This window comes from Pelophylax lessonae (assembly GCF_965119305.1).
Source record: "Pelophylax lessonae genome assembly, chromosome: 6".
NCBI classification, from domain to species: Eukaryota; Metazoa; Chordata; class Amphibia; order Anura; family Ranidae; genus Pelophylax; species Pelophylax lessonae.
This window is the reverse complement of record NC_138773.1, coordinates 185,759,762-185,775,705: the sequence shown is the minus strand read 5'-3', so window position 1 is coordinate 185,775,705 and position 15,944 is coordinate 185,759,762. Positions and strand designations below refer to the sequence as shown.

Here is a 15,944-nt window from a genome sequence, read left to right as displayed (position 1 = left end):
CTGTGTTTACAACAGCTGACCGTCATTCTCTCTCAGCGGATAACGATCGCGGGTGCCCGGCGGCAATCAGAGCCGCTGGCCCCATGCATCGGATTCCCCGCTGCCGCTGAGCTAGCTGCAGGCGCCCGACCGACTTAAAGCTACGTCGGTTCGCGCAGGAGGGGCTGCCTGCCGCAGTAAATCTGTGGCGGGCAGTCCGAAGAGGTTAAAGTGACAGTGTAAACAAAATAAAATAAATAAGAAAAAGATTTACTTTTTTATGTAAAGCACCCCATCCGTCCATGATCGTGTGCCAAAGAAAATGCATACGTAAGTCGCGATCACAAATGTAAACAGTGTTTGAATCATACATATGAGGTACCACTGCAATCATTAGAGAAAGAGCAATAATTCTAGCACAAGACCTCCACTGTAACTCTAAACACTTAACCATAAGACATTTTTAAAGTGTCGCCTATAAAGATTTTTAAGTATCGTAGTATGTCGCCATTCCATGAGTATGCACAATTTTAAAGCGTGACATGTTAAGTATCTATTTACTTAATATTTACATCATCTTTCACAATATTCAAAAAATTGTGCTAACTTTTGAGTTTAAAAGACTGCTGCGGTCACAGTGTGACATACAATATTGCAATGACCGCCATTTTATTCTCTAGGGTTTCTGCAAAAAAAAAAAAAAAAAATATATATATATATATATATATATATATATACACACATATATATATATATATAATGTTTGCTGGTTCTAAGTAATTTTCTAGGAAAAAAAATACAGATCTTAACTTGTCAGCAACAAATGTCAGAAATAGGCCTGGTCTTAAAGTGCTAATAAAGGACTTGTCAAAAACTGCCACCTGTGTTTTTTTTTTTTTTACACTAAATTATTTTTGGGGTGAAGGAGTAGGGATACCACATACTCCATACTCATTTACATGGGGGAGGGGCGGGAATCAGATTCTGATGAGCTCCCTTCTTGCAGACCCCCAAAACCACTGGGCAGGATTGTGGGGAAGAGGCCCTTGTCCTCATCAACATGAGCCCCCTCTGCCCCAAAGCACCCACCCATGTTGAGGGTAGGTGGCCTGGTATGGTTCAGGAGGGGGGCACTTGCCTATTCCCCCCCCCCCCTTCTTTTCTGGGCTGCCAGGCTGCATGTTCGGATAAGGGTCTGGTATAGATATTGGGCGGGGGGCACACCATTTTTTTCACAATTTTTTATTGCCAGCGACTGTTTTTTTGCTGTTATGACACAGTGGCCAACTTCCCAGCCCACTCCTTAACCACCAGCTATTCACTGGTTGTTAAAGATGGCAGTGGCCTCTGCTTAAAAAAAAAAACACCCAAAAATACTCTGTTAATGCTGGGCACCGATGTTTAGCAGAGTTTAACAGCATTTAGGAGCTGTCAGCATTTTTTTTGCCAAAAGGCTGCTGCTCCAGAACATGCTGGCAGAGGTTTATTTGACACTAAACTAAACTGCCAAAAAACGCTGCTAAAAGCCTATGTGTGCATGAACACATATGATAACATGCAGTGGAGTTTGGAGGCAGTTTAACCGCTTCCATACAGAGCAGTTAGACACCCTTCCTGCCCAGACCAATTTTCAGCTTTCAGCACTCTCACACTTTGAATGACAATTGCTCAGTCATGCTACACTATAACCAAACAAAATTTTTATCATTTTTTTCACACAAATAGAGCTTTCTTTTGGTGGTATTTGATCACAACTGGGGTTTTTTTTTTCGTGATATATGCAAAAAAAGAGCAAAGATTTTGAAAAAAAAACACTTTTTTTTTGTTTCAATTATGAAATTTTGCAAAAAATAAATTTTTCTTCATACATTTGGGCCAAAATGTATACTGCTACATGTCTCTGGTAAAATTAACCCAAATTAGTGTATATTATTTAGTCTGTGTGAAAGTTATTGAGTCTAGAAGCTATGGTACCAATTACTGAAAATTGATCACACCAGATGTACTGACTGCCTATCTCCTTTCTTGAGGCCCTGAAATGTCAGGACAGTACAAATACCGACCAAATTACCCCTTTTTGTAAAGTAGACAGTCCAAGGTATTTAGTAAGAGGCATGGTGAGTTTTTTGAAGTTGTAATTTTTTCCCACAATTCTTGGGAAAATGAAGAAAAAATTTTTTTTTCTTTTTTTTCCCACAAAGTTGTCAATTTATAAGCTATTTCTAACACATAGCATGTACACAGCAAAAATTACACCCAAAAATACATTCTGCTACTCCTTCCGAGTATGGCGATACCACATGTGTGAGACTTTTACACAGCCTGGCCACAAAAAGAGACTCCACGTCCAAGAAGCACATTCAGGCGTTCTAGGAGCATAAATACACATAAAACTTTCTTACTACCTATCACACTTTTCAAGGCCCTAGAGCACCAATACAATGGAAAAGTCCACAAAATGACCCCATTTTGCAAAGCAAACACTCCAACGTATATTCTATGAGGCATAATGGGTCGTTTGAACATATCATTTTTTTCCACAGGTTTTTGGAAAATGTGGGAAAAAAATGAAAACTTTTTTTTTTTACACAAAGTTGTCAATTTATAGGATATTCCTAACACATAGCATGTACACAGCAAAAATGACACCCCAAAATACATTCTGCCACTCCTCCTGAGTATGGCAATACCACATGTGTGAGACTTTTTCACAGCCTAGCCATATAGAGGGGCCTAACATCCAAGGAGCATCATCATGCATCCTAGCCACTTGCCTAGGCCTATTTTTGACATTTGGTGTTTACAAGCTAAAATCAGTTGTTTTGCTAGAAAACTGCTTAGAACCCCCAAACATTATATATTTTTTTTTAGCAGAGACCCTGGAGAATAAAATGGAGATTATTGCAATATTTTTTATCACACCGTATTTGCGTAGCGGTCTTCCAAACGCAATTTTTTTGGAAAAAATTCACTTTTTTTAATTAAAAAATAAGAAACCAGTAAAGTTAGCCCAATTTTTTTCCATAATGTGAAAGATAATGTTAAGCCGAGTAAATAGATACCCAACATGTCATGTTTCAAAATTGCGCACGCTCACGGAATGGTGACAAACTTTGGTACTTAAAAATCCCCATAGGCGACAATTTAAAAATTTCTACAGGTTGCCATCTTTGAGTTACAGAGGAGGTCTAGGGCTCAAATTATTCCCCTTGCTCTAACGATCGCGGCGATACCTCACATGTGTGGTTTGAACACCGTTTACATATGTGGGCGGGGTTTCTGTATGCATTCGCTTCTGCGCGCGAGCTAACGGGGACAGGGCGCTTTAATTTTTTTTTTTTTTTTTTACTATTTATTTTATTTATTATTTTTTATTTTTACACCGTTTAAAAAAAAAAAAAATTGATCATTTTTATTTCTATTAAAAGAAATGTAAATATTCCTCGTAATAGAAATAGGCACGACAGGACCTCTTTTTTGTGAGATCTGGGGTCAAAAAGTCCTCAGATCTCACAAGTACACTAAAAGATAGAAAAAAAAAAAAAATAATTATAATATAAAATGAAAAAAAAAAAAAAAAAGGACCTTTAAACCGGTTGCTAGGCAACAACATTTTCCGTAGCTCCGGTCCTCCAAGACCATAGAGTCAAGTGAGGGCAAGCTTGCCCTCACTCGACATCCTGTCTGTGAGGATTCAGGACCGGATCGTTTTCCCCGCTGCCGGCGGGTCCGGTAAGCGGGGAAAAGGACCGGAACGCGTCGGGAGGGGGGGGGGGCGCCTTTTCCGCCATCCCGGAAGGGTGATCCCACGGCGAATCCGCCGCTGGGACCACCCTTATCGGAAAGCCAACCGTCCACCGTTTAAAAAAATACCAGGGTTATGGCAGCTATCTGCTGCCATAACACCGGTATTTAGGTTTAAACGGACGACGTATATAAACCTTTTTGGACTTGGACATGGTGGCTGTATGAAGGGTGACAGGTACTCGGGTACTTTGTTGGGCAGGTGACAGGTACTCTGGTACTGATGAGCAGGTGGCAGGTACTCGGGTACTCCGATAGGCAGGTGACAGGTACTCGGGTACTCTGATGGGCAGGTGACAGGCAGGTGATAGGTACTGATGAGTAGTACTTACTGACTGATAGGTGATAGGTGATACTGTACTGATGGGTACTGATGATCAGTACTGATACGTGATAGTTACTGATGAGTACTGATGAGTAGTGATGGGTACTGATGAGCAGGCGGCAAGTACTTGGGTACTTCAGGCGTCAGGTACTCTGATGAGCAGGTGGAAGGTACTCGGGTACTCTGATGGGTAGGTGACAGGTACTCAGGTACTCTGATGACGGGTACTCCGTTGACAGGTACTCAAAGTACCCGAGTACCTGTCATCAGAGTACCCGAGTACCTGTCATCAGAGTACCCGAGTACCTGTCATCAGAGTACCCGAGTACCCGTCATCAGAGTACCCGAGTACCTGTCATCAGAGTACCCGAGTACCTGTCAGAGTACCCGAGTACCCGTCATCAGAGTACCCGAGTACCCGTCATCAGAGTACTCGAGTACCTGTCATCAGAGTACCCGAGTTCCCGTCATCAGAGTACCCAAGTACCTGTCATCAGAGTACCCGAGTACCTGTCATCAGAGTACCCGAGTACCTGTCATCAGAGTACCCGAGTACCTGTCATCAGAGTACCTGAGTACCCGTCATCAGAGTACCCGAGTACCTGTCATCAGAGTACCCGAGTACCTGTCATCAGAGTACCCGAGTACCTGTCATCAGAGTATCCGTCATCAGAGTACCTGAGTACCTGTCATCAGAGTACCCGAATACCTGTCACCAGCCCATCAGAGTACCTGAGTACCTGTCATCTGAGTACCTGATGACAGGTACTCGGGTACTTTGATGGGCTAGTGACAGGTGCTCTTTATTGGGGGGGGGGGCAATCAGTGTGTTTAGGGTGCACTGTAGTTGGTAACTAGCTGTTACCACAATCTCCTCCTCACACAGGATCAGTGTGTGAGGAGGAGAACACGGTGACAGCTAGTTACCGTGTTCTCTGTTGACATTTGTGACCGGCTGTGATTGGACACAGCCGGTCACGTGGTAAAGAGCCAATTTCATTGGCTCTTTACCTAGATCGGGGATCGACTCTGTCCGAGGGACGAGCCTCGTCCCCGATCGCTGCTCTGCGCGCCCCCGGGGGCGCGCATTGCAGAGAGAACGAGCGGCTCGTGCTGGAGCCGCTCATGTGATCGGCTGTGATTGACACAGCCGATCACGTGGTAAACAGCCAATTTCTATTGGCTGTTTACCTTGATCAGTGATGGGCTATGTCCGAGGGACGAGCCTCATCCCTGTTCGCGCCGCTGCGCGCCACCGGGGGCGCGCAGTAGCAGCTAGAACGGGCCGACGTCATATGACGGCGGCCCGGATCTAGACAACCACTTTGCCGACGTCATTTTACATGACTCGGTATGGAAGTGGTTAAAAAAACGTATGATGCTAAAAACTGCAGCTGTAAAAAGCCCAATGTGCATAGGGCCTAATGCCTCGTACACACGTGCAGATTGTCGGCCGAAAAGATTCGGCCGATGACCGATCGGCCGATTTTCGGCTTGTTAGTATGATGCTTCCAACAGCCGACAGCGCACTTTCGGCCGAAAAGAATCTGTCGTGCAAGCATTAAAATTTTTGTATGCCGACACCAGAGCGGCTGATTGTTCGCCAGTCAATACAGAATTCGGCCGACAGACAGCAGATTTGCAAGACTGGGCATGCTCAGAAAAGAAAAAACACAGGGAAAGTTAACCATCACGACAGCCCGGGGACAAAAGACGGCCGATCGTTCGGCCGACGATCTGCACGTGTGTACGGGGCATAAGGTTCAGTAAGAAAAGCACTAGCAAAAATGGACTTAAAGACATGAGCCTTTAAAAGTATAATGCTTATTTTATTCCTTGGTTACTGATCATTGCTCACCTTTTTAATATACTTACCTGAATGTTAACAGACGTGTAAAAATGAGAGGAACAAAGAGCATACAGACTATCACCCTCCATAATTCATTGTCGACACTTAACTCTCCAAACCAGACTCGAGTAAGGAATGCCTGTAGGGAAAAAAAAATCTTATTACTATGTTTGGGGTGGTTCATTCATTAATTATTATACAAGATGGGACATCAATAGAACTGTGCAGCTTGCAGTCTATGTCAGCCTTTTTCAACTAGGGTGTCCCCTAGGTTCTTCAGGGGTGCCTTGGCAAAATGCCTAGAAATGACCACAAAGTGCTCAGAAATTGTCAACAAGCCAGCGAGTGGACCAAGCCTGCCTTTTTGTTACACAAACCCAAAATTTGTTGTTGTGCAGTATTACAACTTTGGCCACCATGCGGGCTAGCCACTGGCATCCTAGCAACCAATTATGTCGTTGGTTGATAAAGAGGATGTTGGGAACCTGCACAGCATTCTTGCTTGCTCCTTTCCTGCCCCTCTCTGTCAGCACTGGGGTCATGTTAGCAGAGGGAGGGAGAGAAACTGCTAAAATACTGGCTAGCACCAGTTTTAAAAAATCACCTCTAATGTTCGATAGCCCACATGTGTGCATGCTGCTGCATTATGTAAAACTATTAGTTTCGTTTTTTACATTCTAAAATGGGATGTCTTGAGATTGTACATATATTTAATGAGTGCCTTGACTGAAAAAAAGGTTGAGAAATGCTGATAGTATATCTACTGTGCAAATGTAACAGTTTCACCTTTTAGTGATTATTGCGATGGAGATGTGCAACGTTTATAAGGAATAGGAATTATTTGAAAAAAAAAAAAAAAAAGTTAGAACTATATTCTAGGATTTACCATTTCATTTTTAAAAAGGAAAAACTGAATCAATTTGTTAATGTCCAGTGTTGGAGGTAAAGATTATGATTCTTTGTTCAGTAAATACATTTTTCCCCATTCTTGTCAAGGAGATAGACATTGGTATAAGTGTTTTTATCAATTTTCTTAAAAGGGTATCAATATACATCATGTTAAGCATGATCATTCAGGGCGTGGCTACCGCGCGGCAGATGGCTGTGTTCTAACCCAGCTCCGCGAGGCCACCCGGGAAACCCGCCGCTACCAGGCAGCTACAGCATCGGACACCAGCTCCTCGCATCGGTAAACCCCCGCTGCACCACCAGGGATGACTAAGCAGAAGAAAAAAACCGGGCAACTTAACAAATTGTCCGGTTTCTTCATATCCCAGAGCCCTGGTTTTCGCCAAAATGGCGGCGGAGGACCGAACGGCTCGCAAGGCGGCAAGCCAGGGACCGGACCGTTGGCAAAATTGACTCCTCTCCCGCTGTCTCCACGCCACCGCCTGATAGGGAATCCGGACAGCGGCCAGTCATCCGGGTCACCTTCCCCACCGTCACCTTCATCACGGAGACCTGTGAAAAATAGGCAGCGAAGGGACTCCCCGCCACCCCTGCAGGCCAGCACAGGTATGGACACTGCTGATCCACACATAGCTCCTTCTCTCATGCAGGCTCCTTCTGCAGATCCCTTCAGCCCATATCCCACAGGGGGAAATCCCATCACGGAATCCAGCATGAAAGACTTGCTTTTCTCCCTGAGAGCTTCCATGCAGGCTGACATGCACCTGCAGACGCAACAAATTACCGCGGAAATCGCATCCCTTGGGCTCTAGAATTGATCTGATCAAGCAATCGGTTAATACTCACGCTGACTCTATCAATTCTGTAATTGACCGATTGAACAATCACACAGAGGAGATTTCCTGGCTTAAAAGCAAAGTGGCAGATCTGGAGGACCGCTCCAGACGTAACAACATTAAGCTTAGAGGAATTCCTGAATCAATCCCCCCTGACCAACTTTTGCAACATGTCACCTTTCTTTTCAAAATACTGGTACTCTCTGTCTCTGAAAAAGAACTTCTCATCGATAGGATCCACCGGTTCCTTAACCTGCTTTCCTGGTAGGAGAGGTGCCCAGGGATGTGCTACTGAGAGTCCACTTTTTCCACGCCAAAGATCGGATCATGTTGGCCTCCAGGCAGACCCCTCATCTTCCGGACCTTTACGGTAACGTGATACTTCTACCTGACCTATCCAATCATACGTTACAAGCCAGGCGGAACCTTTCCACCATTACTAAGGCGCTGCGGAATCATCAAGTTCAACATAAATGGAGATATCCTGCAACTCTTATGGTGACACATGGCGGTTCCACAACACCTATAAGGTCCCTGGAGGAAGGCATCACCATGCTAAGGAGGTGGAATATCCTACCTGCAGACCAACAGTCTACCTCTGGTCTCTCTCCTCTGCACCAAGTGGAAGCCGAGTGGCAGGTGGCCTCTCGAAAAAGGCCCTCCAGGCCTTCATCAAAGCATGCTAGCCCCAATCACTTCTGATAACCGCAGACCGTGTTTCCGGCCTCGGAAAGACGTTCTTTCCTTTGGCCCTCTCTTGGTGTGTTTGCGAGATCTCTCGCTCCCGGACTGCAGAGACAGTCCTTTTTTTACCTTATGTTCTTCTTTTTTTTTCTCAGTTATCATCCACCGTGTTTTTTCTCAACAACTATGTGCTTTATAACCTACTTGGCACTCCTCAGTCTCTGCCCCCAAGATGGTTTCTTCTACATCCACGATTACGGTCGCGACTTGATCGATAGATACCATGACCATTAAACTAATGTCAATGAACGCTAATGGCCTGAATCATCCCGCCAAACGACGATCGCTCTGGAAAGAAGCTATGGGACATAAAACAGACGTTCTCGCAGTTCAGGAAACTCATTTTCAAATGGGCAACCAGCCTAATTGCACGCACCGTGACTTTTCACAGATTCTTTTTGCTTCCAGCACCGAGAAGAAGAGGGGTGTTATGTTAGCATTCAGGAACTCTCTGGCGGTTCGCATGCTTAAGACTGTCCTCGACCCGGATGGCAGATACATCATTGCGGTCTGTGAACTTAATAATCTACCGGTGACTCTAGTCAATGTGTACGCACCAAACTCCCATCAACTCCGCTTCATGCGGAGGTTGTTCAAGCAAGTATCCGAGCTTCAGAAAGGTCATTTGTTACTTTGTGGGAATTTTAACGCTGTTGTCGATCCTGGGTTGGATACTTCGGCGTCCCCCCAGGGCCGAAAACAGTCCTTGGGAGGTTTTTTGCATACTGAGCAACTGTACGATGTGTGGCGGTGCCATCATGCCATTGAGCGGGACTACTCTTTCTTCTCTGCTAGGCACCATTCCTATTCCCGCATTGATCTGTTCATTGTTGATATGTTCTTACTGCATAGGTCCTCCTCCTCCACGATTGAAGACATAACTTGGTCCCATCATGCTGAGGTGACTTTGACCGTGGAGGAGGCCGCCCGGAGCCCCAGCTCTTACATTTGGAGATGTGATTTGCGTATGTTACAGGATAAGCATTGTCAGGCCCAGATATCGAAACAGTTGAAGGAATTCCTTGACATTAATACACCCTCTGTGTCCGATCCGTGGGTGCTGCGGGGAGCACAAAAAGCCTTCATCAGGGGGGTGTGCATCCAGCAGCAGGCACGGCTCCGGAGACAGAGGGCTCATAAGGTATCTTCCCTCACGCATGACATACACACCTTAGACGCAGATAACAAGCGAAATCCTACTGCCGATAACTCGACGGCACTTATTAAACTACGGCAGGAGCTTAGACTGTTACTGCTGGAAAAATCAGACAAGTATCTCCGCTGCCTAAAACAAAAATATTATAGTCAAGCTAACAAAGCTGGTAAATTCCTGGCCCAACAAGTTAAACGTAGACAAGCGAAGTCTAGAATCCCTTACCTGCTTGATTCGTCCACGGGAGCGAAAATCAGCCACCCAAAAGCCATAGCGGACGAGTTTGCGGAATTCTACGGAGCTCTATACAATCTCCGCGATAACCCCTCTGAACACCAGCCGCTGCCGGAGGACATAAACCGCTTCCTTGCAGCTGTATCCCTTCCGTCCCTCTCAGAACAACAGTTGCATCTTCTCAACCTGCCAATTACAGCGGATGAGATTCACTCAAGTGTATCTTCTCTGCCGAAAGGCAAATCTCCCGGCCCGGATGGATTCTCCAACAAATTCTATCAAACTTTCGTCCAACACCTGAGCCCCGCCATGACTGCAGTCTATAACAAAGTAATGACAACCTCCTCTCTACCGACAGATATACTGAGTGCTCATATAGTGACACTGCCCAAGCCAGACAAAGACCCCGTCACGCCGGCTAACTTCCGTCCCATCTCCCTTCTAAACACTGATGCCAAAATTTACGCCCGTATTCTGTCCAAACGCATCCAGTCCATTCTGCCTTCATTGGTTCATAGGGACCAAATGGGTTTTACACCGGGTAGACAGACCTCAGACGCCACGAGAAGACTCCTGGGCATCTCACATTTGGCCCATGCCACCAAAACCCCTTCTGTCTTTCTCTCCCTTGACGTCGAAAAGGCTTTTGACGGGGTACATTGGGGATATATGAGAGCAGTTTTGCAAAAATTTGGCTTTGAGGGGCCCATACTGTCTGCCATTCTGGCCCTGTATTCCTCCCCGACTGCACAGGTGTACACTTCGGGTATCCTTTCAAAAAGTTTTCCCATCATGAACGGTACCAGGCAGGCTGTCCCCTATCTCCTACGATCTTTAACTTGCTCATCAAACCTCTGGCGGAGACCATCCGATCCAACCCCCTTATACAAGGGTTCCAGCTGCCATCTTACCATCACAAGATTAATTTGTTCGCCGATGACGTCATATTGATGCTTACACGTCCAGATAGATCGCTTCCGGCGGCATATTCCACACTTCAATCTTTTAGCAGGGTTTCGCTTTATAAGCTAAATGCGTCCAAATCCACTGTCCTGAACATTGGAGTCCCTGGTCAAGTCCAATCTGCCCTCCAATCATCCAACCCCATACCTTGGTCCAATGATAGTATTCATTATTTAGGTATTGACTTACCAGCCAACCCATCCAAATTGCTTCAGGCCAATGTCCATAGACTTGTCACAAAGATCATTAATGATCTGTCTCACATGGGTACTCCACAACTGTCGTGGAGCGGTAGAGTGGCCTCTTATAAAATGTTTATCCTACCTCAACTGCTATATTTATTTAGAGCGCTCCCCATACACTTCCCCGCAACATATCTTGCCAAGTTCTCAAAACAAATGACAGCATACATCTGGAATGGCAAGCGGCCCCGCTGTGCTGTATCAATCTTAATTAGGAAAAAGCAATTTGGGGGTGCATCCCTCCCTGATATACCAACCTACTATAGGGCCACGATCTTAGCCCAGATGCGTAATTGGCTGGTGCCGTCGGAATCGCCTATATGGGTGGACTTGGAGAGGGACACAGCTCCTGTTGTGGATCTTAGAATTCTTCTCTTGAGTGACAAATAGAGGGAATGGAACATCTCCAGCTCCTCTCCTACCATACAGGCTTCCATGCGGGTTTGGCGCCGCTCTCCAGGTCCATCGAGCGAACGTGATGTACTCCGCATAACGACCCTGCCGGTTGAGCTTCTGGGCTCATACATACCCAACTTACCCACACATTTGTTACTGCAAGGGAATATTACCTCCATTAACTCCTTCTACAAAGATGGGTCTCTCATTTCAGTCCCGGACTTGATCCGACAGCATAATCTCCCAAGCCATTTATATTTTCATCTAGTTCGCATTGTACATTTCCTGTTGAAATACCCTCTTCGTGCATTCTCAATTGACGGTCAGGTGTGGGATTTTCTCACGTCACCAACCCCTAAGCCCCCTAAACTTTCACAATATTATGATACGTTACTAGATAACACTACATTCCGTAAAACCACGCATATGTTCAAATGGGACAGAGATCTTGGCACAACTTTTCCTATCCAACACTGGAAACGGGCCATTCAGGAGATCTACAAATCCACCCACTGTGCGAATCATTGGGAGATGACTCAAAAAATAACAAACAGGTGGTACTACACACCCTACCACTTAGCGGGGTTCTCACCCTCATACCCTCAATTATGCTGGCGGGACTGCTCACAGGTGGGAACTTTAGTTCATGTGATATGGTCCTGCTCATCCCTGACAAGCTACTGGAACCAAATCTTTTCGTATATATCTTCTCATACTGGTTGCATAATGTCACCTTGATAAAGAGGGGTGACCAGCGCTACGGATTTCAAAATATGAAAAAAAGGGGGTGGAAAAACGCAAAACAATTAAATAAAATAATAAGGTGTAAGCTGCCCCAATCAAAACCTTAGATGAAGGTGAAAGTGATAAATAAAAATGTGACGATTGGTGTTGGCTCTACCTTTATAAATGCCCCAAATAACGTGAGTGGGGATAAAAGGGTGTAAAAACCCACAAATGGTGAAATGTGCCAAATGGTGTTATAAAATGATAGTCAGAAATGCAAGTCTGGGTGTTTATTACAAATTAAATTTAAACAGTGCTTTAAACAAATAACGTGAGTGTAATAAACCCACTACCATGCATAGGGTGAAAAGAACTTGGTGATTGGTAAATAAAACGTGCCACACAAAGTGTGATGATAAACTGAAAAAAACTTTGATGTGTAAAATCCGTAGTGGCCACTAGGTGGCGTTTCTTCGGAATACAACCTGTATGATGATGAGGGGTTCCCTTTCGGAAAATGATGCAATCAATGGCCGCTGGCGGGAGGCCTAGATGCTCATAGAAAAAGAAACCCCATGGTGAATAGTCTAATCATACATAGCATAAAGCAAGGCGTAGATAACTCACTCTTAAGATGATCGAGATCAGAGTACAGTGTGCGCCGGGATGCTTCCGCGTTCCACGGCCGACAACCGGAAGTGACGTATGACGTTAGAGACTCCGCCCTACGCGTTTCGTCACAATGACGTCAACTGGAGCGGTGTCAACTCAGCGTACTCCCGGACTTCTTATAGCCGCCCTTATCCTAGCAACGGAGGGGACGGAACAAACACCGCCATCTTGCTACTCCCGCTCCGGAAGCCATATTGCTCCACTACTGGCTTCTTACTATGGATGTGCAGGGGAACGGCCATACCTCATCATATCTGATCAAACGAGTGTGTGTACGAGCCTTACATATTTGAACCAATTCTTTATTATAACCATTAAAAACCTCGTAAAAAAAGAGACCAGTTAAAAAGAGTAAAATAAAAATAAAAAGGTGAGATAAAAAAATATTTTTGTATTAAAAAACTTCAGTAACGGACAGGTGGATATGCTATTAGAGCCGGATATCTGGAAGGTAAAAAAGGGAAAAAAAAACTTATCCGGAAACTTATTGCATAATCGCCACGACAGGACCGAGATAATAAATAAGAAATATGTGTATTGATCCTAGGTTACGGTGTTTTAAAATTTGTTCTGAAGGGAAAAAAACATATATCAAATTGAACATAAGTCCTCAAGAACACAAAAGGGAACATAAAAAAAAAATTGGAATAAAAATAAAAATAAAAAATAAATAAAGAAGTTTCCTCAATGTGTATCAATGAGAGAAACCGGATGAAAAAAATGTGGTTTTATTAACTAAATTGGGCAGTGCTTAGGTAAAGAATCTGTGCGGATAATAACAATGTTAGTGGTAATAATGAGTATCGAGTGGTGAAGAAAAAACAAAAGTGACAAAAAAATGTATTAGTACCTATAGATATGATGTTGGATGGGAAGGCACAAAAAGCATAAAAACATTTTTTTGTTATTATTTATACGGTGAATATAGGAAGAAGCTTGGAGAGGTTGTGAATATATAAAAAGGATGCTGGATGAGAAAGCTGGATATCAGCCATATTGAAGAAATCTTTTAAAAGAATAATTTGGTATGTGTTCTGTGATATGACTGAATATGGACCCAACAAACTTTAAAGACTATATAAAAAAGAGACTTTTTGGGAGCTGAATGTAGAAGAGGTTAAAAAACTTTTTTTTTTTTTTTTAAAAAACTTTTAAACATGAAATGAAATATAAATTTAAATAAAATATAGAGGAGTGTGGGTAATAGTATAAACCCATCACATATAAATAATGCAGAGGATGAGACACAAAAATGAGAGGAGGAGCTAGGGATTATTCTTATCATGAGGAAAGGAGGAAGAATGCTGGTTGAATGGGAAGACCATAGCATAGATCATTGGTACAAGAAATTAAGCTTGATAACATGGTTAAAAATGGAAGCTGAGGATTGAAAAGGGTGGAACAAGTGGGTTGTGTATAATCTCCCCTAGGGGAACAAGGAAAAGGTATTTTTAACCTCAGTGGAATAGTGTTTAATGAGGAGGAACTTAAAATATTGGATTTAGGCCTAAAATATGCCCCTGATAAGAACTTGGATAAGTTTGAGGCATATATTGACCTTCAAAAATATATCCGAAAGATCAACATAAAAAAATTCTTTGAGATGAAAAAGGAAAAAACCACCCCTCCAACATCCACCAAATTCAAACACACCACCCTAAGAAATAAATCAACCTTCAACCCAAAAAACCCAAAAAACGAGAACTTGGAAGTCTTTAAAAGAATGGTAGAGGAAGAGATCGGGAATTTGAAACTTGAGAAAAGAAAAGAGAAGAACATATGGGACACTATCAGGAAATTAGAAAAAAAGAAGGGGATTATCATTAGACCAGCCGACAAAGGTGGAGGTCTAGTCATTTTAAATCAAAGAGATTATGAGGAGGAAATGGAGAGACTACTTAATGCAGAAGATACATATAAGAAACTTCCTGGAAATCCCAAGATGAAGTTACAAAAGGTTTTAAAAGATTTTATTGGAAAAGGAGAGAGGATGGGAATTTTAAACAAAAAGGAAGCAGAGTATCTCCAGTTGGAAGCCGCGAGAACACCCATTATTTATTTTTTACCCAAAATACATAAAGATGAAAAAAAGCCCCCAGGACGCCCAATAGTGAGTGGTATTAACTCAGTGCACTCACGTCTAGGAGAGTATTTGGACAAATTCCTCCAGCCCCTAGTCCCTAAAGGGAGATCTTATCTTAGAGACAGCAAGCAACTTTTAAATGAAATAAAAGATATAAAGGTTTTGGAAGATGATATACTGGTAACCATAGATGTAAATTCTCTATATACCAACATCAAACAGAGTGATGGATTAGACAGCATTGATTGGGCGTTACACAGATACACCGACCTTAGACAAGCACAGATGCACTTTATCCTTGAAGGCCTAAAAATGGCGATGAACTCAAATTATTTTTGGTACAAAGGGAAGTACTATGAACAAATCAAGGGTGTCGCGATGGGAGCCAAATATGCACCAAGTGTCGCGAACATTTTTATGCACAAATGGGAGGAAGAGCAGATTTTTAGTGTGGACAGACCTAATTTATTATATTATAAAAGGTATATTGATGATATCATTCTTATCTGGCGAGGGGACGCGGAAAGCCTCCAATCTTTCTTTGACGAGATTAGTGGGAACAGATACGGAATAACTTTTACAGGCAATTGGGACAAATATAAAATATCATATTTGGATCTCGAATTATTTAAGCAGGATGGAAATATTTACAGTAAAACGTTCTTAAAAAAAAAACGATAAGAATGGGTACATTCCGAAGAAAAGTTGCCATCATCCGCAATGGCTGGGAAATATCCCCAAGGGACAGTTGTTACGTATACGGAGGAACTGCAGCAACGCCCGAGACTATGACATACAGGCTGATCTACTCATAGAGAGATTCATAGAGAAGGGATATAACAAGAAAGAAATGGAAAATCTTAAGAAAATAGTGAGAAATACGAACAGGGAAGAACTTATCAAGGATAAAGAGAAGAAGGAAAGGAAAAACAACTATGAATTTGCCTTCATCACTGGTTTTAATAGGCAACACAAAGAAGTGGAGAAAATAATAAAGAAGCATTGGCCTATCCTTGCTGCAGATAAAAC

General features: G+C 43.4%; 1 protein-coding gene across 1 annotated transcript in view; it reads right to left on the bottom strand.

Moving 5' to 3' along the window:
- Positions 1 to 15,944, bottom strand: part of TRPM2 (transient receptor potential cation channel subfamily M member 2) — a 349,568-nt gene that overhangs the window by 116,060 nt on the left and 217,564 nt on the right. Inside the window, exon 16 of the mRNA XM_082260372.1 lies at positions 5,984 to 6,096. Within this exon, the coding sequence (XP_082116498.1) occupies positions 5,984 to 6,096 (113 nt within the window). The remainder of the gene's footprint in view (positions 1 to 5,983; positions 6,097 to 15,944) is intronic.